General features: G+C 44.2%; 1 protein-coding gene across 2 annotated transcripts in view; it reads left to right on the plus strand.

Annotated features, from left to right (window-relative positions):
- ZNRF3 (zinc and ring finger 3) overlaps positions 1-4,195 on the plus strand; it is a 202,514-nt gene extending 198,319 nt beyond the window's left edge. The window contains exons 7-8 of one of the 2 annotated variants that reach the window (XM_038373040.2): positions 758-2,500; positions 3,187-3,656. In XM_038373040.2, the coding sequence (XP_038228968.1) occupies positions 758-2,500; positions 3,187-3,230 (1,787 nt within the window). In that variant the 3' untranslated portion in view covers positions 3,231-3,656. Of the gene's footprint in view, positions 1-757; positions 2,501-3,186 lie in introns of both variants that reach the window. The other variant, XM_038373039.2, reaches the window with a different exon arrangement.
- Positions 4,196-19,021: the final 14,826 nt, after the last annotated feature.

The following is a 19,021-nucleotide window of genomic DNA, read 5'->3' on the forward strand; positions in this document are numbered from 1 at the left end:
ACACCTAGGTAGGGCCATTTCTGGACTTCTCAGCTCTCTGGATGGAGGGGAAATTGTGTGTATTTCTGTACACTCCTAAGAAAATCCCTTTGGTGATTGGTCTATATTGTAATACAATCCTGGGACTTCCTTCAAGGATGCCAGCCGGTAATAGAGGTCAATTAAAGAAGTTTCTTTGAGAGTGGCCCCATGTCCTAAAACAGCCAGGACACTTTCCTACCATATCTCTTATCCTGGGCACATCCACCAGAGGGCAGCATCTATCAGCCTGTGCAGAAAAGAAGCACAAATAAAATTCACCCAAGTTCACTGTATTTATATGGGTAAATATCAAGAAAAGCAAATAAATTAAAAGCAGCTGGTATGTGGGAGGGAGTTGTAAAATTCCTAGATTCCTCTGTGCAGCAACATAGAATGTGGTTCTTTCATTGACTTTAAAACATTTTCCATTTAAATAATTTGTAAGAAGAATGGAAAAAGTTGGGCAGAGATCAGTGTTCTTAACCCAGAGGGCTGGGAATGCTGAGTAGGCAGCCTCTTTGCTTATGCAGAGGAGGGAGCTGAAGTCACTGCTCTTCCTTCCCTGGCCAATAGACCCAGGTGTTTCAAAGAACTTCTGGGCAAGTGTGCTTTGTTGGTTGTCACTTCTCTGGAGCAGGCTGGCACTTTTACTCACTGTTGCAGTCTGCCAGGTAACAAACCCTCAGCAGAGTGGCTGCATTTCCAGGACACACTGTTTGCTTTTCTCCCCATCCAGAACAAAAGAAGGGAAACCCAGGTCCAGTATGTTTGGAATCCACCAACCCAGTGCGCAACCGGCAGCAGAGGGTGATCCTGCCAGTTCATTATCCTGGCCGAGTGCACAGGACCAGCCAGATAACTGCATATCCCACCCGGACTACCATGGACCCCCATGGAAATCCCATCACGGTACTTACAGTGGACCGGCATGGTGAGCAGAGCCTGTACCCAGCACAGTCCCCTACTTACATCCAAAGTTACCAGCCTGTTCACTTGGATCATGCCTTGAACACACATCGCTGTGGCCTGGAGCACAGAGCTTATTCTCCAGCTCATACCTTCAGAAGGCCCAAGTTCAATGGACGTAACTTCTCCAAAGCAGCTTGTTTTTCCCAATATGAGACCATGTATCAGCACTACTACTTCCAAGGCCTTAGCTACCCTGAGCAAGATGGACAGCCTCCAGCTGGCATTGCCTCAAAGGGTCCCTCCCGTGCCTTCCAGCCTGGTGGCAGCATGCTGTTCCCTCCTGTGGTACATGTAATGCCCTCCTCCCGCTTGGAGAGTGGCAGCACCTCCAGTTTCAGCTGCTATCATGGTCACCGCTCAGTGTGCAGTGGTTACCTGGCTGACTGCCCAGGCAGTGACAGCAGCAGCAGCAGTTCTGGTCAGTGCCACTGCTCCTCCAGTGATTCCATGGTTGACTGTACAGAGGTTAGCAACCAGGGGGTCTATGGGAGCTGTTCCACTTTCCGTAGTTCTCTGAGCAGTGACTATGACCCTTATATTTACCGCAGCAAGAGCCCCTGTCGAGTGGGGGATGCTGGTGGCACCAACCGAGGGGCAATTGTTCTCCTGGAGGGCCCCCATCAGGACGAGATTCTGGCACGTGGGCATGCTCTACTGGGTGCTGACTGTCGGCCTGTGCCAGCTTATTCCTCAGGGGACCAACTTTCTAACTGCAGCATGGAGATGAACTACAGCAGTAATTCCTCACTAGAGCACAGGGATTCAAATGGCACTACCTCAGAGGGAGGCCTCGAGGCTACTCCCAGTGCTGCCTTGGATGTTAAAAGGAACTGGAAAGGTCCAGAAGTAGCAGGACCTCTGATGGAGCAAGCATGTGCTTGCTGCTTTGAGCTCCAGCACTCTGCCCTGGAGCCCAGCAGTGGGACAACAGACTGTGGTGCACTCTTCTTGGGCTCCCCACTTTGGGGAGGGTGTGGCCCAGGGCTGGAACAGCAGCCAGGTAGTTCCCAAGGCTTGTATAGTGTTAATTCAGACCACTTGCATAGGACAGATGGCGTGAAATATGAGGGCTTGCCCTGCTGCTTCTATGAAGAGAAGCAGGTTGCCTGTGGTGGCACCGGTAGCAGTGGAGGTGGTGGCTGCTACGCAGAGGACTATGCAGTGAGTGTACAGTATACACTTCCTGATGAGGCCTTGCCAAGCTGCTATAGGGGGGTGCGTGACATAGGTCAGCGCATCCCTATCATTCCTGAGGACAGAGACTGTGAGCTAGTCCTGCCGATAGAGTGTCGAGGGACCCATGGAGGCTGTAGTTCCTGGGATGGGATGCCTGAAATGGATGCTCATCTACACCACCAAGGTCTAGGAGAGCTACAGGAGGAGAAGGAGGTGTGCTACCGGGCAATGTCCTTCCTGCAGCAGAACTGTTCTCGGGACGAAGAAACAAGGATGTTCTTTCACAACCCCACTCCGAGCTCCCAGGAGGCAGCAGCAACCATAAAGGCTGCAGGTAAGAGTCAGACATGTTTTTTCTCCAGCACCTTTCAGTCTCAGAGTATGGTGAAGAGAGCACCATGTCAGCTGCACTAGTATTCAGAGATGGTCCACACATCATGGAAGTTGCAGCTCACTCTCTGGAGAAGGGAAACTGCTCATGGTTCCAGCCTATAATCTACATTTTTACAAAAACTGCCTATATTAGCCTCTTCTCCTCAGAAAATGTCCTCCATTGCTCCCCTGCTGCAGTTTCATTGTTGGGAGTGCTAATGTTCTATCTAGCCATGCTCATAGCAGCTCTAGACACCAATGGTGAAAACACAAGTGGCTGCTGGTAGCTAATCTAAACTAGGGCTACCACCATTGCCACAGCCAGTGGAGCTGAAGCAATGGGAAACTCAGGAAAAATGGTCAGTGCAGAGAAGGCCAAAGTGCCATGCATGGGGTAGGTGAGGAGACTGGTAACCCTGAGGAGGATGAAAAGGAATGATGGAAAGTCTGGTATAGCCACAGAGGAGAGTGCATGGAAGAGGAGGGAGATGCAGGCCCCCCCGATGCCTCAAAGTGTTTGTGAGCGAATCTGGACTGGTGACAAAGTAATTAGTGGCAGAGGAAGAATCACCACTTGGGTTTCTCCTTCCCCAGGCCTTTTTCTTGGATGTGCCTGCGTTATGTCTAATAATTCTTTTATCCCTTCAGGCTCTGGATCTCATCCCCTGGAAAGAAGCCAAATGGGCGACTAGACCTGGCCAGATTGCCACAGATAGACAAGGAGAGCTTTTTATGGAGACTCCAAATGATGCTGGACTTTTTCAAACTTTTTTAGCTTTGACAAACACACAAAAGTGGTAATGTAGAGAAGCCCCTCCCACACCCCAGCTGGACTGAGCCTCCCCTCCATTCCTTGCCAGCTTGATGCATCCTTCAGTCCTGGGTTTGTGTAACTGAACAAAGCCCACGTGGAGCAACTCTAGTGCCATTTTTATACTAGTGACCAAAAGTGTTCTGTAAATATATATTTTTTTAAAATCATTGTGCCAGCTCTTACTGGCAGGTAACACTTCTGCATTAAACAACATTAAACATTTACCATATGTAAAGATATTAGGGCTATCAATTAATCATAGTTAACTCATGCGATTAACCCAAAAAAAATTAATGGTGATTAATAGCAGTTTTAATCACACTATTAAACAATAGAATACCAATTGAAATTTATTAAATATTTTTGGATGTTTTTCTACATTTTCAAATATATTGATTTCAAAGTGTACAGTCCTCACTTTATATTTATTTTTATTACAAATATTTTCACTGTAAAAAACACAAGAAATATCTCATACAAATACTGTAGTGCAATCTCTTTATTTTGAAAGTGCAACTGACAAATGTAGATTTTTGTTGTTGTTACATAACTGCACTCAAAAACGAAACAATGCAAAACTTTAGAGCCTACAAGTCCTCTCTGTCCTACTTCTTGTTCAGCCAGTTGCTCAGACAAACAAGTTTGTTTACATTTACAGGAGATAATGCTGCCCACTTCTTATTTACAGTGTCACCAGAAAGTGAGAAAAGGAGTTTGCATGGGACTTTTGTAGCCGGCATTGCAAGGTATTTATGTGCCAGATCTGCTAAACATTCGTATGCCCCTTCATGCTTCGGCCATGATGCCGGAGGACATGATTCCATGCTCACGATGATCCTCATTTAAAAAAAAAAAAAGTATTAATTAAATTTGTGATCGAACTTTTTGAGGGAGAATTGTACGTCTCCAGCTCTGTTTTACCCATATTCTGCCATATATTTCATGTTCTAGTAGTCTTGGATGATGACTCAGCACATGTTCATTTTAAGAACACTTTCACTGCAGATTTGACAAAATGCAAAGAAGGTAGCAATGTGAGATTTCTACAGATAGCTACAGCACTCGACCCAAGGTTTAAGAATCTGAAGTGCCTTCCAAAATCTGAGAGGGATGAGCATCTGGAGCACGCTTTCAGAAGGCTTAAAAGAGCAACACTCCATTGCGGAAACTACAGAACCCAAACCACCAAAAAAGAAAATCAACCTTCTGCTGGTGGCATCTGACTCGGATTATGAAAATGAACATGTCAGTCCACATTGCTTTGTGTTATCAAGCAGAATCCATCATCAGCATGGCGGCATGCCCCCTGGAATGGTGGCTAAAGTATGAAGGGACATATGAATCTTTAGTGCATTTGGCATGTAAATATCTTGCGATGCTGGCTACAACAGTGCCATGCGAACACCTGTTCTCACTTTCCAGTGACACTGTAAACAAGAAGTGTTAGACCTGTAATAGAGGTCTCCCTACGGGATGAGGAGCCGGCAGATAACCGGACACAGTGTTGGTGTATAATACTCTAAATGCTCTTTATTGATTACAAAACAAACCTTACTCACTCCACATTCACACCCCAAACATACTATACCAGAGTCCAAAGGTCAGAATGGTCCCTATAGCTAGTCAAGTTTCCTTCCAACCATAAGATCATAAGATGTGGGGAGCCAGTGAAAACCACATCTATATCCACACAGAGCTCTGGATCAATAACGTCTCCAATTTGCAGAAATCATAGGCAACCATTTATAGTCCATTCCATCGCGTCATCAGTTCTTTGCCTTTGTTTACAAGTCCTTCTACTCACACAATTCCAAAGAGACAATTCTGGGTGGGCAGCCATGATCTAAGGCGTGCCATTTCCTCCAATTCTTATGCAATTGTGTATCAGTCCAGCTGGTGGTGTTTCCTTTTCTGCTGATTCTCCATATTTTTCTTGGAACATAACAAGATTGTTTTTGCACAAATAGTTCTAATAGTTCTTGCTTCAGTTGCCAGCTTGCAACACATGTATTCATGTCAAGCACACGTCATTTATACCAGGTCTCAATGACCTATAACATATTACATGGATATATGAATCATAATGTATATAGATAACAGAACAGAAGCAGGCAGCATTATCTCCTGTAAATGTAAACAAACTTGTTTGTCTGAGTGATTGGATGAACAAGAACTAGAACTGTGCAGACTTGGAGGCTCTAAAGTTTTACATTGTTTTATTTTTGAATTCAGGATTTTTTGTACATAATTCTACATTTGTAAGTTCAACTTTCATGATAGAGATTGCACTACAGTACTTGTATTGGGTGAATTTAAAAATACTATTGTTTTTTACAGTGAAAATATTTGTAATCAAAAATAAACATAAAGTGAGGACTGTACACTTTGTATTCTGTGTTGTAATTGAAATCAATATATTTGAAAATGTAGAAAACATCCAAAAATATTTAAATTATATTGTATTCTATTACTGTTTAACAGTGCGATTAATCATGATTAATTTTTTTAATCGCTTACAGCCCTAATAGATACTAACCTCTCCCTAAGCAAGTGCAGGCCTTTGATGAGCTCAGGGCTATACCTGCCTTAGAAAACAAGTCAGCACCTTGAGTCAAAACTAGTCCAGGTGGATATAAATGATGAATCAATTCTTGGATGCTGCCCTGTCCTCCTTGTGGCAAATCTCAGTGGCAAGCAGGTTTTAGAATCTTTGAGGGGTGGGTGGAAGATTGGGATATGGAAATATTTTTGCCCCCTTCTGACACTCCTCTAACAGCTTGGCTGCTAGGGGGTCTTCAGACAAGATCCACTTTCCTGAAGGAGTGTAGATGGGAGCTCATGTGGAATGCTTTAACTACCACCTGCTGAAAAAGAAGTTAGGACCTTTTGCGTCTTGAGGCCTGTGGAGCAATAGGGAACAAGTGACTTTCTACCACATCAAAAGGCTGAGGGGATAACTGCTTCCCACAAAGAACCCCAGCATTCCTACAGCAGCAATTCAGGAGAAACTGCAGCAAGAGAAACTGGCACATTTAGTGATGCATTGCTTGTATGATGTCTGTGGCTTGTTTTAGTTCAGCTGGGGAAACACTTGGATGGGGGTTACTGTTTTGTTTCCTTGGAGACTGCACATGGGTAATAATAGAATTAGTGCTTTCCATCAACTAGCACACCTTACATGCATGCACATGCATGGGGTTTTAGTGCCCAGAGTAAGGACTGGGTAAACTTGCTTTAGCCATTGTCTCTTTCTTTGCTGGAAGAGATATGGTTGATGTAGCTTCCATAGATCAGTCTCTTACAGGTTTCTTTGGCCAATCCAGTCTTGCCTCTGTTCATGCCTTTGCGTACAGAGAGCACTGCATACCCCTTAAGTTTGGGCACATAGATCTGTTCCTGTTTTTTTTGTAGTGGGGAATTTTTGTTATCATGATGCGCGTCATCCCTTCCAATAGCAATCGTTTCCTGTGGAAACTGTGGCTTCTGGATAAGAGGCCATGGCTGTCATGCTGTGTGACTGAGAACACAGTATGCACTTGTCTGTCTGTCTGTCTGGTGTGCTCACACAGCAGGGATTCTCTTAAAGGGACCCTTACTAGTTTGTACCCACTATGTAGGTCTTGTAAGATATGATTGGAAATGTATTCATTACATTAAAAATAAAAAATTAGTGTGAAGTTTATTTTTACTGAAACATTGCCCTGTGTGGGACAGCATTGGTCTATTCATGGGAACCAGAAAAAGGATTCCAATCAGTCTTGATGGATTTCCTGGATGAATGAATAAAAAAACCAACAGAGCTTAAATAATAAAAAATAATTTGGATTTTTACATTTCTTTTCACTTCTAATACTCTACAGTTTTCTTAAAAAAAAAAAAAAACAAAAAACCACTAGGAAGGATAAATATATTTAAAGGAATCCTGCGTCTCTCTAAATGTGTAACCATGAGTGTAGCTTTTCAGAGACTTGGTGTATCTTATAACAAGATACAGGAGCTTTGCTATAAAATTAAAAACCATTACAATAAATATTTCCTATGTATAAAGATGCAGAAACCAAGCAATATTTTCTCTGAGTACCAGGGACATAGTGTGTTTGTGGGAAGCTGTAGGATTTTATCAAATTTTCCACTTTGAATACACTCTCACCTTCCCCCACCCTCAAAGAAATGTACTAGAGGAGGTATGGTTATGATCTTGTATTTTCACATCTTGGGCATGCTGAGAACCACCAAAACTTTGGCCACTCAAGATACTTGGCTCATTGTAACTAGCATAGGCTGAGGTATGGTAAAAAGGGTGTAAAATGTCTGTCTGAATGTTTTGGCTGTGTTCCCATCTACATGGTATGGTCTTACTCAGAATACCTAGAAATGCCAGCCAATCATGCTACTCCCTCCCTGCAAGCCATCTTGTAGAAATACATTCTCTTTAGTTCCCATTTCTGATCTTGTTATCTTCTGCATTTGCTCATTTTCCCTGCGGAAAGCCCATTGGGACTAATGTGTCTGCAATGACACACAGGCTGATTAGCCACAATAGATACTATTTTAAAACAAAAATGCCTTTCTATTGCTTAAATAAACTGTTGCTGTTGTGTTGGGCTCAGGAGGCACTATTTAAAATGTTTGATTAAAATTTATTCTGTAGCACTTAAAAATGGTTTTGTATAAACTTTGGTGTAAAGATTTGTAATAATATAGTCAAAGGGCTCTTTCTCCATTACCATTTTTTTTACTGTTTTAAAGGCTAGGAAACAACTTGTATATATTCTGTATATGTATAGCAGCACATTTCATTTATGGAAATATGTTCTCAGAATATTTATTTACTAATATATTTATCTTAAGCCATGTCTTATGTTGAAAGTGTGTGACATTATTGGAATAATCATTGAAAATCACTAACATGAGGCCCTGTAAATACATGATAATTGCACAAAAAGATTTTACAATATTTGCCGACCAAAAAATGATTTAAAAGAAGTCGTAGTTCTCTGCAGTTTTGTAACAAAGTGTACAAATGTCTGTTAAAAAAACAAAACGAAATACAGTTTTATCAAGTATATTTTGAAAGTTGTCGTGTTTTGTGGGGAAAGAAGCTGATCAGTATTATGCTGCTAAAGAAAATCCTGGGGGCCTGCAGGTGAAATACTTTAAAATAAACTAAACTTGCACAGGCCTCTTGTGAAAGTTCTACTTGACCCATGTGAAGACTGGTTTAGTAGTACAACACTTAGAAGTATGTCTCTCAGTAGAAGTGTGTGTAAATGCCTCTTTCCAAGATGTCCATCCACCATTAAACTCGCCTAACCAAAATTCTTTCTTAGACTCACTTTTCATGATGTCCATGAGAAGTGACCTGATCATAACGACTATGACCTATTGTAAGTGAATAAAAACTATTTTAATTGACCACCAGGTTGTAGATATGACTAGAGAGCAAAAGTGATCTTTTCAATCTTCCTTCCTCTAGCCCTTCCTCACTATTTGGTGCACCTATTCATGTGCCTTATCTGATATTAGATTTATAAGCCCTTTGAGGCAAGAACTGTCAGTCTACCTTTACTGTAAAGTGCCTAGCGTATTTTTGAGTACTCAAAAATAGTAGTTAATGTTTAGCCCTGGCACACACTTACCCACAGTATAAAGCCACCTTACAATATGACAATACACTGCAAACGGAGCAGTTTTTCCAAAATTAAACTAAAAATAATAGCTAAAATATGTTTTCAGTGCATTTGTCCTGGAAACATTCACTGACTTCTGTTATTTTCTAGCTCCTTTTTGTTGATTTTTCCTCCTTGTCTCACTAGTCTATTGACATTAAAAATTAGGTTAAAACAGTCTTAAATTAGCTATACTGGACCATGATCAAAGGGCAATGATAATCTTTGGTGGGGATAAAGGGAGAGAGACATGATCTTTGCCAGACTTTAAATTGGGGATTGGTCCTGCTTTTAGCAGGAGGTTGGACTAGATGACCTCCTGAGGTCCCTTCCAATCCTGATATTTTATGATTTTATGTTTGGGCTGAAGTTTTCAATGCAAAGTGTTTGCTTCAACCTAAATTTATTTTGGAAAACTTCAGCCAGAACAGTTCCAACATTTTCAAGAAAAAGGCCTGTGAAAAATATATTTTTCTCATGTTAAAAAAAAAAAAAAATGAGATTCCCCAGACAACTGAAGGAAAGGGCAAGATGTATGCCTTTGGAGGTAAACTCCTCATACCATCCTCTCCAAAAACTTAAGCTCAGTCTTGAAACAAGTTAGGATTTTTTGCCTCCACAACTCCCTTTGGAAGGCTGTTCCAGAATCTTGATCTAATTTCAAGCCTAAGCTTGCTGATGGCTAATTTATATCCATTTGTTCTGGTGGCAGGGAGACTTTGGAGAAATTGGCCTACAGTCATAGTCTATACTCTCCCTCGAGTCTGGGTTTCTGCACTTAACCAACAAGCGGCCCAGTCTGTTAATTTCTGTACAAATGCAGAGGACTATAATCCCCCAGTCCGTCTTCCTGTTCTAAATTTCTGGTGGTATTTTTCTGTGTAAAATACATAGAAATACAGGCCCACCCCATCCAAAATGGCTGCCTTAATCACATCATAGTCTCTTGCAGGCATATTACTGAGAGCCACATATGCTCCATGTGCTTCTCCAGTTAAATAGGGTGCCAGCCCAAGGGCCCACATTGTTCTGTCCCAACCAGCCACCCTTTTGAAAGTACTAAAAACACATCAGGGTCATCCATAGGTCTCATTCTGCAGAATCCTGTCCTCTGTGCACACTTTCTGTTTGCAACTGCAGGACTCTCAAAGCTTTGCTGGAGTTGTTGCTGAACCTGGGCTTGCTCCTTAATAAATTCCTGCAGGCTCTTTTGCTGCTCTGCCTGCCAGGCAAGCAAAGACTGTTTCTCTACGTGGTGGGATTATTGGAAGGCTACAGGGTCTTCTACAGCTCTTGGCTGCTCCAACAGTCATTGCAGTGTTCCCTTCAGCATCCAGACTACCAAACCTCTCTGACAGGTTCTCCATTCGCAAGGATACAGGCAACTTCCAGACAAGCCCCTAAGTTGTGACAGAGTGACATGCCACATGCATGGCTCTTCCACAAACTCAGACCGTGCTAAGACCTTGCTTGTAAATACCCCTTTAATTTATGTACAGTGTTTTAATCCTCCACCAATGCATAGCAATGTCTGTACTGTTACACTGTCTCTCAGGTTCCCAACCCATTCCCCAAAAGGGGAGGACAAGTTGGCTCTGCTCAGAGGACTGTTCTAGCCACCTTTCCCCCAAACACCCCTTCCTGTGCCCTTTTATACACGGTCACTGTTAATGGGCTTAATTGACACACCAGCCCGAATCTGGCTTGTAATCAGGTAGACATGTGTCCAGTTAGAGCACCTCTAGGGAGAACCTAATTAGTACTAAAAGTGACTAGAGTGCTGGCCCTCTAGTCACAAATGGTAATAAAACTCTCTTTGCTGGAAATACATTGCCTAATGCATCCTAGGATTGCATTAACCTTTTTCCTGGTTGCATCACATTGGTGACTCATAGTCATCCTGTGTTTGACCAGTACACCCAGGTTTTCCTCATACTCTCACTTCCAATGGGTAAGCTCCAAATTTATAGCAAAAATTCTTGTTCTTAGTCCCTAAGTGCATGACCTTACATTTTGCACTATTAAATTTCATCCTGTTTCTATTACCCCAGTTTTCAAGGTTGGCCAAATGTATGATACTCCAGTCCTCCTCTGATTGGCAATACCTCCTGATTTTGTATCATCACAAATTTATTAGTGCACTCCCACTTTTTGTGCCAAGGTCAGTAATTAAAATGTTAAGTAAGATTGGTCCCAAGACCGATCCCTGAGGAACTCGACTTGTAACTTCCCACCAGCCTGACCGTTCACCTTTCAGTATGACTGGCAGTTCTCTCTGTTAATCAGTACGTTAACAACCTTTTGATTCCCATCTACTTTAATTTCCCATGTGGAACTGTATCAAATGCTTTACTCAAATCCAGACAGATTAGGTCTACTGCATTTCCTTTGTCTAGAAAATCAGTTATCTCAAAGAAAGAGTTGGTCAAGTTGGGCTGGCACAATCTACCTTTTGTAAAACCACTTTGCATTTTATCTCAGTTACCATTTACCTCTGTCTTTATTTATGCTCTCTTTCAAAATTTGTTTTAAAACCTGGCATACAGCTGAGTCAAACTAACAGGACTGTAGTTTCCCAGATCTCTCCCCCCACCTTTTTTTTTTTTTACACTTTCTGAAATATAGTACTGTATTTGCAATTCTGCAGTCATAAGGTATGATCTTCAAGTTTATGGATTCATTAAAAATTCTGCCTATTAGGCTAGCAATTTAATGTGCCAGTTCCTTTAATATGCTTGGCTGGTGACTATCTGAGCCCCTTCTTCCCCCTGCATTTGGTCCCATTAAGCTGCTTGAGTTTGCCACATCTAAGGTGTAAGTCAATTTCTGTTGCTATAGCTTTGTTCCCATTAGCCATGCTGCCACTGCCCCCCATCTCCTCATTAAAAATGGAGGCAAAGCATGTGTGTAAATTTTGGGCCATACCTAGATTATCTTTAATCTCCACCAGGTCCTGAGCAATGTTCCTGCTAATTTTTTCCATCCATGTGTGGAGTTCATTTTATGTGCACCAAGGTATGTGTGGTTGTGCACTACCAGTAGAAACAAAAAAACCTAGATATAATGTATATTTTTTAAAAAGTTACTATAGGGATAATTACTCCAGCCTGGACAGGTTAGACATTTTAGAACTCACTACTCAAAGAATTATATTTGTGTAAGAAAAATACAAATTATGAAATGCATAGACCAGTCAAAACACTAAAATAACGCACTTTGAAAGACTAAAATTACAGAGAATATATGTGCATTGCAGAAAGTACCAAGAAGTAACAACAATAATACAAGTAGGTGTTGGGAGGCGAGTGTAAAAGAGACTGTGTGTGTGTGCGCATGCGTTGGCTGCTGGGGAAGTTTGAGAGAGGCCATGTGCTGTCTCTTTAAGGCACTCACTGAAAGCTCTCCTGCTATGTCCTGAGCCCAGTCTCCCCTGCTCTGTGGAGATGGGATACATGGGAAGGGAGGAGAGAGAGAGAGAGAGATTGTGTGAGCTGGCTGCTGGGGAAGTCTGAGACCATGTGCTCTCTTTAAGAAAGGCACTCACTTCCTGAAGCTCCTTCAGACCACAGCAGCTCTCTCCTGCTTGAGTCCTGAGCCAGTCTGTCCCCTCTCCCCTGCTGTGCAGAAATGGAGTACAGGGGTGGGGGGAAGGGGACACCCTGACATCAGCACACACAAACACTAGTGCTGCACAGCCAGCAAGAGGGTCCTGGGAGCAGCTGCAGGAGCAATGCGGCTGCAAAGCAGTGGGAGGGGCATCTGAACACACACTGCCAGATGTGCGCAGCTCTGCTAATCAAGTGGGCGGCACTTGAATCTATCCTGGGCAGTCACCCAACCGCACAGCTTACATGGAACACAGGTCCTCAGTGCTTAGTGGGCTCACTTCTTGTTTCCTTATTTTCTTTTGATTTATATGGCTAAAGAACCTTATACTATTGGTTTTATTTTCCTTTGCAATATCCAGCTCTGCCTGCCTTTTGAAAGTTTTCACTTTATCCCTGTACTTTCTGACCTACAAGAAGTAGGTAGCTTTCTTTGCAGAGCTATTCCTTATGGGCTGTCTGATTTTTCTTTACAACCTGTTTGAGATGCTTGTTCAGCTGGTTTGGGCTGCAATGCTTCTCTGTGATTTTCCACCACCAGCACCCCGCCCCAGTATGGAGCTTTGACTGTAAGTAATTCCAAGCCTCTTCCACATTCAGATCCTTGAGTTCTTCAGACCAGTCAACTTCCCTAACTAATTCCTGTAATTTTTTAAAGTTTGTGCTTTTGAAATCAAGGATCCTAATTGCAGACCTATTTTTGTTTAGCCTTCAGTTTAGGTTAAACTGAATTAAAATTTAGAGGAACCCAATTTTCCTCTACAACAAGGTCATCTATTAGGTCCTCACTACTTACTAATACTAAATCTAAAATGGCTTCAGTACTTGTTGGTTCACTGACTATTTGGTGAGGAAATCTGTCAGCTATTACATCCAGAAATGTTGACCTACCATTATTTTTAGCAGTTGTGCTCCAATCTATTGCTGGAAAATTAATCTCCCATAATCACACAATTCCCAGTAGCATTAATTTTATTATAAATATTAATGAGGTTTCTTGCCATATCCAAATTGGATCCTGGGGAATCTATTGTAAACCTGATGCACTGTTCTAGCGGAGCCTCTGGGTCCCCCACTTTGGGGGAAGAAAGCTAACAAACAGAAATCTCCCCTGGCTTCAGGAAGCTCCGCACCCCCTCCAACCCCCATCACGCCTCAGGGGAAGGGGGTCACTGTATGGGTGACTGCTCCCCATCTGCCCAACCCCCATACATCTGGACACACCATACCCTGACCCCCATCCCCCTGCGCACACAACCCCCTCTGCTGAGCCCTCTGCACCCAAACCCCATCCTGCTGAGCCTCACTGCCTGCATCCATACCCCCACTGAGCTCCTCCCCGCGCAACCAAACCAAACCCCCTCCCAGTTTCACCCCCTGCAGTTGGCCCCTCACTCCTTGATGAGCCCCCCCCCGCACTCAAACCTCCACCCCAATGAATCCCTACCAGCTGCACCCAGACCCCTACCTGCTGAGTCCCATTCTCCCACACCCAGACCCCCCCCTTGCTGAGCCCCAACCACCTTTACCTGGACTCCCCTGCAGAATCCCATTGCCCCTGCACCTAGAACTCCCCCCCAACAAATCCCTATGCATCCAGATCCCCCCCACACCTGGCCACCCTCACTGAGCCACCTGCACCCAACTTGCCCCACACAGAGCCCTCTCGCCCCACACCTGGATCCCCACACACTCAGCCCCTCACACTTGGATTCTGCCAGGCTGAGCCTGCCTGCCCTCACCTGGTTTGCCTAGCATGGCAAGGCCCAGGGGGTTTGTTTGTCCCTTGTGCTGTGTCAGGGCATGTGCAGCCTCATTGCTGAGTCTGTGTCCGGGAAGGGGCAGGATGCAGTATGGTCTCCCACCCCTGTGCAGTCAGTGGCTTGTGCTCCCCACTGCCATGCTGGAGCCTCCACATTTATTAATTGACAAATAATTAGCACAATTTTAAAATACTGTGTGCATAATATTTATTTTTTGGTGCAGAATTCCTTCAGGAGTAAATGCTACTCCACCACATTTACCTTTATGTCTTTCCTGCACAGCACATAGCCGCCACTACTTGTATGCCAGTCATGTCCTCCATGCCATTATCTTTGAAAACTCATGGCGATCAGAGGAAGTCCCGGACGACTGGAGAAAGGCTAATGTACTGCCCATCTTTAAAAAAGGGAAGAAGGAAGATCCTGGGAACTACAGGCCAGTCAGCCTCGCCTCAGTCCCTGGAAAAATCATGGAGCAGGTCCTCAAGGAATCAATTCTGAAGCACTTGGAGAGGAAAGTGATCAGGCACAGTCAGCATGGATTCATCAAGGGCAAGTCATGCCTGACTAATCTAATTGCCTTCTGCAACGAGATAATTGGCTTTGAGGATGAGGGGAAAGCAGTGAATGTGTTGGTCCTTGACGTTAGCAAAGCTTTTGACACGGTCTCCCACAGTATTCTTGCCAGCAAGTTAAAGAAGTATGGGCTGGATGAATGGATTATAAGGTGTATAGAAAGTTGGCTAGATTGTCGGGCTCAACGGGTAGTGATCAATGGCTCCTTGTCTAGTTGGCAGCCAGTATCAAATGGAGTGCCCCAAGGGTTGGTCCTTGGGCTGGTTTTGTTCAATATCTTCATAAATGATCTGGAGGACGGTGTGGATTGCACCCTCTGCAAGTTTGCGGATGACACTAAACTGGGAGGAGAGGTAGATACGCTGGAGGGTAGGGATAGGATACAGAGGGCCCTAGACAAATTAGAGGATTGGGCCAAAAGAAATCTGATGAGGTTCAACAAGGACAAGTGCAGAGTGCTGCACTTAGGACGGAAGAATCCCATGCACCGCTACAGACTAGGGACCGAATGGCTCGGCAGCAGTTCTGCTAGGGGTTACAGTGGACGAGAAGCTGGATATGAGTCAACAGTGTGCCCTTGTTGCCAAGAAGGCCAATGGCATTTTGGGATGTATAAGTAGGGGCACTGCCAGCAGCTCGAGGGACGTGATCATTCCCCTCTATTTGACATTGATGAGACCTCATCTGGAGTACTGTGTCAGTTTTGGGCCCCACCCTACAAGAAGAATGTGGAAAAATTGGAAAGCATCCAGTAGAGGGCAACAAAAATGATTAGGGGACTGGAACACATGACTTATGAGGAGAGGCTGAGGGAACTGGGATTGTTTAGTCTGCGGAAGAGAAGAATGAGGGGGGATTTGATAGCTGCTTTCAACTACCTGAAAGGGGGTTCCAAAGAGGATGGATCTAGACTGTTCTCAGTGGTAGCAAATGGCAGAACAAGGAGTAATGGTCTCAAGTTGCAGTGGGGAAGGTTTAGGTTGGCTATTAGGAAAAACTTTTTCATTAGGAGGGTGGTGAAACACTGGAATGCGTTATCTAGGGAGGTTGTGGAATCTCCTTCCTTAGAAGTTTTTAAGGTCAGGCTTGACAAAGCCCTGGCTGGGATGATTTAGTTGGGGATTGGTTCTGCTTTGAGCAGGGGGTTGGACTAGATGATCTTCTGAGATCCCTTCCAACCCTGATATTCTATGATTCTATGTTTCTGTCATCCCTTTAATATTAGGTTTCATGTCCTGCACCAGTAGGTCTAGTTCCTCCATTTTGTTACCCTGGCTTCTTGAATTAGTTACTTCTGGGGGAATTCTGCACCAAAAAATAAAAAATTCTGCACACAATATTTTCAAAGTCTGCAAAACTCTACGTATTTTAGTTGTCAAAATAACATAATATAATCACACCAGTTTCAATTATTTTGGTTTTATTTTGATTACATTATTTATTTCAAAATACCTGTCAGCAAGTATGTCTGTAACAATACAGACAACAGAAAAGATTCAGAAAATGTTTTTTGATCAATAGATTCCTAACGAGGCGTATTAATACAGAACTCTGAGTAATAATTAATTTAAACTACAATACAGACCGATATTTCCCACATGCCTCAGAAGCAGTGCAAAGGCTGGCGGGGGAGGGGGGGAGTCGGGTAACGGAGGAGCTGAGGGAGAGAGAAATAATTGCTGGGAAGGCACCTGGGTGTGAACTTGGAGGATTGTTGTGTATGGGTGGGAAAAATATGGAACAGGCTTTTGGGGGAGGGACTATTAGGGAGCTTCCTCCATGCAGACCTTGGCTGACCCTCTAGCCTCTACCAGTCAGTCAGGCACATGTGTCCTTCCACCCCCATTCAGACACCCACTCCCCATGTGTTCTTGCACCCCCTGTCCACATGTGTCCCTCCATCGCCATTCAGACACCCACTCCCCACGTGGCCCTGCACCCTTTCCCCCTGTGTCTCTGTGCCCCCACTCAGCCATCTCCCTTCCTATATGGCCCTGCATCCCTCCCCCTGTCCCCATGTGTCTCTGTGCCCCCATTCAGCCACTCACCCATCCCTATGTGGCTCTGCATCCCCCTCCCACATCACCATCTGACCCTGCACCTCCCTCCCCCCTGAGGCCATGAACCTCCACTCCCATTCATCCCCTGCCCCTGTCTGTCCTCCCCCACTAGCCCTTATGAGCCCTGTCTGACCCCCACACTACTCCCATGTTGGCTGTCTCCCCATAGTCCCTGTCTCCTGACCTGGCCCAACAGGCGCTGTGAAGAAGGCAGGCTCTTTCTTTTCCCTTGCTGGTCAGCAGCTGCTGTTGTGTTCTAGTACCACAGAGCCCTCTTGTGGGGAAAAAAGGTAGAACTGCAGAAGTTATTTTCTGCTGCGAACTGCTGCTGTGTTCTATTGCCACTATGCCTTCTGGTGGGCAAAAGGAGGAACTGAAGCAACTTTTCAGCAGAAGTTTTTTCTGTGCAAAAAATTAAAAATATGCATCACTCATTAATTATGCATGCACAGAGAGGCGCAGAATTCCCCCAGGAGTAATTAGTGTGCAGATGACTTAGTTGTTTCTGCTTCACATCACCCAGTTTCCTTGCTTTATTAGGCACAAGCATTTTACTGACAATAGTACCTACCTGACTGTTACTGTCATTGATATGGGCACTGTCTTTCTGCTTGTTGTCCATTCTCCTGTCCTCTGTTGTTGCTTTTTCTACTGCTGTATCCACTTTTACTTGATTTTAGTCCTGCTCAATATTAGAATCAAGCATGGTGGTTACATGAGCATTTCCCAACCGTCTCCCCCAGAGTCCTAGGTTCAAGCTCTTTTAATAAGTTGTGCCAGCCTCCATCCCAGAAGTCAATCACCCACCCTACTCAGGTGAAATCCATCCTATGAGGACAGGCCTCTGCCCATGAATGGCTCTCAGCGGTCAGACAGCCCAATGCCCTCCTTCTATTACCATTTCAGGAGCCACCTGTTAATCATCATGCCTGGCCTTTGCCCTCCTCCTCTGGGGAGACTTGAGTGGCCTTTCTTTAAGCATCTTCCCCAGGCTGGCTTAGTCGTCTTTGATGTGTCCAGCAAGAATCGAACAGTATAATTTGTTTCCACGTGCAGGGCAATCATGGATTCTTTCCCATACCTTGTATCTCAGCTCCCCACAGACAAGATACCCATCTGTTCTTCAGATCCACTCTGGTAACAGATCGGTTCTTCTTCGTAGGGAGGCCCCACTAATCTTCCTCTTCCTGGTGCTGGTGCAAATCACAGGCCTTCACCCTTCTGTTCTTTGTGGCTGTAAATCTTCTGGTCTCACTTGCAATCTTCTGTGAGTCATCCTCTATCCCCTTGGGGCTCCCAACTCTGGCTATTTCCGTTGGCTCTTCCCCTCTTCTTGTAGGATTAGCCACTCATTTCTGCCCATCTCCTTTAACTACTTGCCTCTCCCCATCATTTCCCAAGTCACTGAACTTGTTCCTCAGTTCTAGTTCTCTTGCAGTAGCCAGCTTTTCCTCTGCCTTGTGCTCAGTCACATGCTTCCACAGCCCATTTGCTTCATCCAGCGAGCGACCCTCACAGTCTTCCCCCTTCTGAAGTCAACCACAGCTTCGAGCTGCTGCTCCAAACTGCAGATCTTCTCTGCCATCAGTTCTATCTGGCAGCGCTACATACAAATAAAGCACTTTTCAGGTACTCACTCCAGAAAAATGCATATCTCACAGCATCCACAGGCAGTCATCTTCACTGGCTCTTCCTGTCTTTGGCTCACTACCACTTGTGCCACTGTCATAGCCTTCCCTTCTGTGCGTGGGAAGTCATGGTTATGGAGAAAAAGAGAGAAAGAGATGGTCTGTCAAATTGCTGAGACCAACTTTATGCAGTTCTTTGAAAATCAGGACAGGAACCTTAGGGAAGTGGCGGTGGGGAGGAGAGAGTATATGAAGCATCTTAATAACGAGAAACTAGACTGATGGGTGGGGGGGAATATGTAAACCAAGGTTTAAAAAAACCACTCGAAATTGGTACACTTGTTTAGAATAAAAGAAAATAAAAAGCT

This window comes from Dermochelys coriacea, chromosome 15 (genome assembly GCF_009764565.3).
Source record: "Dermochelys coriacea isolate rDerCor1 chromosome 15, rDerCor1.pri.v4, whole genome shotgun sequence".
Taxonomy (NCBI): Eukaryota; Metazoa; Chordata; order Testudines; family Dermochelyidae; genus Dermochelys; species Dermochelys coriacea.